The following is a 6,133-nucleotide window of genomic DNA, read 5'->3' as shown; positions in this document are numbered from 1 at the left end:
GCAAGGGGTCCCTCTCCACCTCCCTCCCTGCTGCCTCGGGCCCCACCTCTTACCATAGATTCAGGTCCTTCAAGTTAGCAATCCCCACTGGGGGCATATGACAGAGGTAAGGGCCAGCTCAAGCCTTCCCCCAACTCCAGCAGACCCAGCCCCCATCTGTTCTCCATCCCTTGGTGGGCCTGAGATTTCTGGAGAGCAATGGGAGAACAGGTCACACTGAGGACTATCCTCTTGCTTAATTCAATCTTCCACAACTTCCTCTGGACTTAAGTCAGCATGCGCCTGCCCTTCACTCAACTGCCTTGCCTTCCTTCCTTCCAATGCTCAATGCCAGCATTAACCTCTTCTTGCTCATACACTAATCCCCTTTTTCATTTGAAAATGCTCTGGGAAGGCCAGCAGTGGCTCAAGCCTGTAATCCTAGCACATTGGGAACCTGAGGAGGGTGGATTGAGCTCACGGGTTCAAGACCAGCCTGAGCAGGAGCGAGATCCTGTCTCTACTAAAAATAGAAAAACTAGCTGGGCACTGTGGCTCTTGCCTATAGTCCCAGGTAGTCAGGAGGTTGAGGCAAGAGGATCGCCTGTGCCCAAGATTTTGGGGTTGCTGTGAGCTATGATGCCATGGCACTCTACCCAAGGCAACAGAGTGAGACCAGAGGAGAGGAGAGGGGAGGGGAGAAAGAAAATGCTCTAGAGCCTCATCACTCAAGAAGTATTCCTAAGAGGAAGAGGCACCCATGTTTCCTACCCACCGCCTTCTTCAGGAAATAATCCATGTACATATTCCCTGGACCTGGGGCCATTCCTAATAGGGCTTGCCCATTAATGACACCCAAGAATCTCAGTTTGTGATCTGGTATGACTTATTAGAGGCCCCCAAAGGCTCCATGGCATGGCAATGGCCCACTGAATCAGGACATGCAGGTGACACCTCCTCTTACTTTCTCTACCTGCAAGCTCCCTTTCCTACCTGGGGAGATAGACATCGAGATTTGCTGAATCCACAGGAGCTCAGAGGGAGAATCACAGAGATACTCACTTTAAATACAAAACAGCTTTATTAAAAATTCAGCTATTAGGAAAACAAAGCCCTTACAAGAGTTCTATCAAAAAGTATAAAATTTAAATAAATGCATCAGAAAAGTGGCAGCCAGACATACTAGCCACAGTTAAAATCTCAATCTTTGGGGGTAGGGAAGGGAGAATTAGAGAGGAGGTTCTCAATACCCTAGGGAAAGGCTGGGCGCAGGGGTCTTTGGATGCCTTCAGGGCTGGGCCCTAGAGCTACCAGGCAAAGGCCCTGCTTCAGTTTTCTTTTCCTTGGAAAAAATGGAAAGGACCTAGCAAGTGTAAGAAATTCTGAGTCTGGAGCAGAAAGGCAAAAGTCAGTTTTAAGGCACGACTGCTCACTTCAGTCCTGAGGCACATGGGATGGATAAATGGGGGATCAGAGCCAGAGAGTCCTTGGCTGTGGTCATGGTTGCTCTTGCCTGGTGCCACCTTTGGGTTTAGCCACAGGTTAAATTAAGGTAGAACAAATGGACTGATCAATCCCAGGCAGCCAGAGGCCCAGAGACAGTCTTTAGATCAGGAGTGTTGCTTCACCACAACTCCTGTCTGGTCCTGCCAGAACAAAAAGGATCACGCAGTCCCTCCCCCGCAAGATCTCCCCAATGGGGAGCAGCAGGCTTCCTGTCTAGCCCTGTCCTCTGAGCTACTGTGGCCATCCACCAGGGACAAGGGCAGACCCTACCATCTACACTTCTGGAGAAGCCCTGAAGCCCAGAGTCAGGGTTTCTCTGAATGGTAGGCAGAAGCACAAGGAGCTGTTAAAACCAGTCCCCAAGAGCTGCTGGCCTTACACTCATGGTCACTGGTGACAGGCCTCCCTAGTGACATTAGGCAGTGGGTAAGCAAAGAGGGAGAAATCCAAGATATACTTAGGCAGCACGTCCTGCAGGACTGCCCGAGGGGCACTGCACAGGTGATAGTGCAGACTTTCAGGGCTGGCTGGCCGGTACCAGGCCTGGCGAGTAGGGAATCGGACATGGGGTGGTGCTTGCACCCACTCCAGCACCTGGTTGGCATCAGCCTCCAGCCGCTCGTAGGAGCCCACAAAGTCATAGTGCACGGCACAAGGCTGGCACAGGTGGTACACGGGCATCCAGTGCTCATTCATGCGCTCAGGGTCCTCGTCTACCAGGTATCTCAGGAACTCCGGGAAGGTGACATCATCCCCTGCCGGGCTGGGGCCAGCTCCAGCCCTGTACCGCCTCACGATCTCAGCTCCATAGCGCTGCTGGTACTCTCGGATCTCGCCAAACTTGTTGCGGTAGGCAGAGAGGAGGCGTTCCAAGGGGTCCCGAACAAACAGGAACTTGAAGTAGTGCTGCAGACGGTAGCGAATCTCCTCAGGCCGCAGGTCTGACAGGAACACCAGGTCACTGCGGTGGTCCATTTTGAGGCGGACGTCCACACTGTCCAGAACACCCGCCAACACCTTCAGCACCCGCTTCCAGTTAGAGCAGGCCACCTTGGGGACGTAGCAATAGAGGAAGCGGTAGCGGTCACTTACAAGGATGTGGCGCAGCAGGGTGCGCCGCTGCCCCACTGGCAAGTCCCAGGGGTCCCGGGGCATGCCGGGCTGTCCGCACACCGCCCGCAAGGTCCGGTTCCGCACATCCTGCCGCACTTGCAAGTCCGAGTCCCCAGCATTCAGGGGCAGCTCCCCAAGCTTGGGGACTGTCCCGCGCCAGGCTGCGCCCTCGCGGCCGAGAGGGTGCAGGGGAGGGGGCTTCATCTCAGCCAGGATGCCCCGCTCGATCATGAGCAGCAGTCCGCTGGAGGCCACGATCACCGCAAACATCAGCATGGACGGCAGCAGCAGGGGCGGCCCCCCGAGCCCGGCCCGGGCCCTGCCTAGCGGGGCCCGCCTTAGCGTCCGGCCCAGGGGCTCGGCGCCATTTGGGGCCGCCAGCGGGGTCAACGGGTGGGGGAACATGGTGCTCCCGGGGCGGGGGCCTGCGCTGGCCCGGCCGATCTGAGGACTGCCTGAGAGGCGTGCTCGGGCTGGGGGCGGGAGGAGGATTTGGGCCTGCCGAGGGAGGGGAGGAGTGGAGGAGGGGAGGGCTGACAGGGAGGCCCTGGCGCGTGCGGGGGTGGCCGACTCCCGGGCTGCAGCGCCGGAGCGGGCGGCGGGCGGGCGCGGCGAGGTACCAGGGCCGGATGTCCCGCCCGGCAGCTCTCCACCCTGGGCCCAGCCGTGACACAGGCGCGGGGGCGGGCCCACGCCAAGGGCGGGGAGAGGGGCGGGCGCCCCTGCGGAGAGCGGGCTGGGGAGGACGCACGCGGCGGACCCCGACCCGGGAGAGGGCGCCTAAACCGGGGACGCCCCTGTCCTCCGGGTCTGGGGACAAAAGCTGCTGAGATCCCAAAGGCGGAAAAGACCCAGGCTGCGGGCCCCTTTCGCGCAGCCATCGTGTATCGTCAGGGAGCTGGACGGAGAGGACCCGCACCTAACCCGCCGCAAACTCGGCCTGGCCGAGTCCTTCCTCCGCCAGCGGGTCTGGAGGCAGTAAGACCACAGTGTTCTCTGCCACTCCAGACATGCAGGGGCCGGTCTTTCTCTGTTTGCAGAGTTCTCAGTGTGCTCTCCCTTGCTGCCTTTACACCCTTCAGCACCGCAGGTCTTGACCACTCCAGGAAAGAGGAACAGGACTGTGAGACACTAACCAATGTCTCAATGGGGACATAGGGTTTAACAATACCTGGGGACTACAATGTTTATCCACGGGGGGCAACGTGAAATGTCTAGAAATGGAGACCTCCGTCTGCCTTCTCTCCTTTAGGCCTGAAGCACTGGGATAACTGGGGCACTCTGGGGAGGGGCTAACGGCCAGTTGGTGCCTCAGGACTGCTGGTGGAGCCAACATACATTTTGAAGGGTGAGGGGGTGGCGGCACAGAGCAGTGAGGGAACAGCAGTCTCCTTGCCTGGAGCCAAATGTGTGCTCCATGGTAGCAGGCGGACCCTATGGGCCAACACCCCCACCCACCTGAACTGTTAAACTAAGTATGCATCCTCCCCTGTGCTAGGGGAACCAGCAAGGCTCTGAAGCAGAGTAGCCACCATGATAAGAGCCCAAGCTACTGGGGTTGGTGCCTGCTTAGTATTTTGTACTCGGTCATCTCCCTTAGTAAGGCATTCCCATCTTACAGCTGAAGTAACAAAGAGGCTTCCCTGAGCTTCACTACAGCCATTATGACTCTAAAACCTAAATTCCTACTCACAATCCTTCTGAGATTAATGGAGCACATTGTGGAAGGGATGGGAGGAAGCAGCTGACCCTAGGGCAAGCTGTTCTGAAGGGATGATAGAAAAAAGATGCCGCCAGTGGTAAAGTGGAATTATACTACTTGGTCAGATGAATTCAGAACAAGGAAGTTTTGAGGGACAAGATTACACTAGAGGGTTCACGGATGCCACCCAATTCCAGCAACAAGAGAGCACACTCCTGTCCTGAGTGAACAGGAATGGGAAGACTTGTGGCTGCCAGCTCTCCACATCCCAATCTGAATGCTGGGGTTCAATGTCTTCCTAAGGAGTTAGCTCTGGTGTAGTGGCTCACACTTTTAATCCCAGCAGTCTTGAGAGGCCAAAGGAGGCCTGCCTGATCAGGCTCAGGAGTTAGAGACAAGCCTGAGCAAGAGTGAGACCCAGCCTCTACTAAAAATACAAAAAACAAAACAAAAAGACTAGCTGGACATTGTGGCAGGTGCCTATAGTCCTAGTTACTTGGAAGGCTGAGATAAGAGGATCGCTGGAGTCCAGGAGTTTGAGGTTACTGTGCGCTTTAACATCAGGGTACTCTACCCAGGACCAGAGTAAGACTCTCAAAAATGACCACATTGCTCCTTGCTTCCAGTAGCAGTAAAGGCATAGCTTTCTGGTACTAAGATTTTTTTTTTTTTTTACCAAGACCACTTTGTCCATCTGTCTTTTAAACTAGGAGAGGAAAAAGGACCTTTAAAAAAGTTTTTGGGGCTGGGTGCAGTGGCTTATGCTTGTAATCCTAGCACTATGGGAGGCCAAGGAAGTGGACTGACTGAGCTTGGGTGTTTAAGAATAGCCTTAAAGAAAGAGCAAGACCCTTACCCCATCTGTAAGGGGGGTAAGGGTCTATTGTGCCAGGCACCTTAGTCCCAACTACTTGGGAGGCTGAGGCAAGAGAATAGCTTAAGCCCAAGAAGTTTGAGGTTGCTGTGAGCTACGATGCCATCGCACTCCACTGAGGACGACAAAGTGAGACTGTCTCCCCACCTTCCCCCCCGCCCCCAAAAGGCAATAAAAAAAAATACAATTGTTGGTAATTTGGCCATATGTACTCATTTCTGTAACAGCGTTATTTTCTGTGTTAGCAGTTAGGGTAAGGCAGTCTTACTCCTGGGGGAGTCTCTGGGCAGGGTACTTATCTCCAGATCAGTTTCCTGTCTGTAAAATGAGGATAGGCTATCACCAATCTCAAGGGACTCTTGTGGACAGCATAATGAAGGAAGTATAAGATCAAGTCCATAGTGCTGTCTGTGCCACTAATAACCTCTATGGAAATGCACCTGCCCCCATGACCAGATATCCCTAACAAAATGCAGAAGAGAGCTTAGTGGCCATGCTCTACATCCCAGAAACCCCTCTGGCCTTACAGCCACCCTACCTTGAACTTGGTTGAAACTGAAGCTTCTGGGTCAGAACTGGGCTCAGGCAGCGATCTAGCTGTTCATAAACCCTTAGCCCTATGACATGACCTTCATTCCCTCGGCAAGCAAGGAGGGCTGGTTTCATGATACAAAGGCTCTAGGGCAGGTTACCCCCTTGTAGACCAGTCCCCAGGTCACTGACCAGGTGAGGGCTGGCAACCCAAGGATTTCACGTAGACCTGAACAGGCAGCTGTGGCCACCACAATGTCAAGATGACAACTCCAAGTTCCCACTCACTCCTTTACCCCTACTTTCCTGCCTTCTTTTTTAATGGGCCTCAAGTGAGCACCTGTGCAACAATCCTTAAGAGGAAATAACAATAGTGAGTCCCTCCACACCCACGTACCAAAAGATGACAGGACACACAGGAAATGATT

The 6,133-nt window shown here is 54.5% G+C and overlaps 1 protein-coding gene across 1 annotated transcript; it reads right to left on the bottom strand.

The window, feature by feature from the left end:
* Positions 1-1,046: 1,046 nt before the first annotated feature.
* On the bottom strand, positions 1,047-3,208 carry CHST14 (carbohydrate sulfotransferase 14). The gene has a single exon (XM_053595884.1). The coding sequence runs from the start codon at positions 3,001-3,003 to the stop codon at positions 1,873-1,875; it is 1,131 nt and encodes a 376-aa protein (XP_053451859.1). The 5' UTR covers positions 3,004-3,208; the 3' UTR covers positions 1,047-1,872.
* Between the last annotated feature and the right edge of the window lie 2,925 nt (positions 3,209-6,133).

This window comes from Nycticebus coucang, chromosome 6 (assembly GCF_027406575.1).
Source record: "Nycticebus coucang isolate mNycCou1 chromosome 6, mNycCou1.pri, whole genome shotgun sequence".
Taxonomy (NCBI): Eukaryota; Metazoa; Chordata; class Mammalia; order Primates; family Lorisidae; genus Nycticebus; species Nycticebus coucang.
Note: the sequence above shows the minus strand (reverse complement) of the source record. Positions and strands in the feature narration are given on the sequence as shown.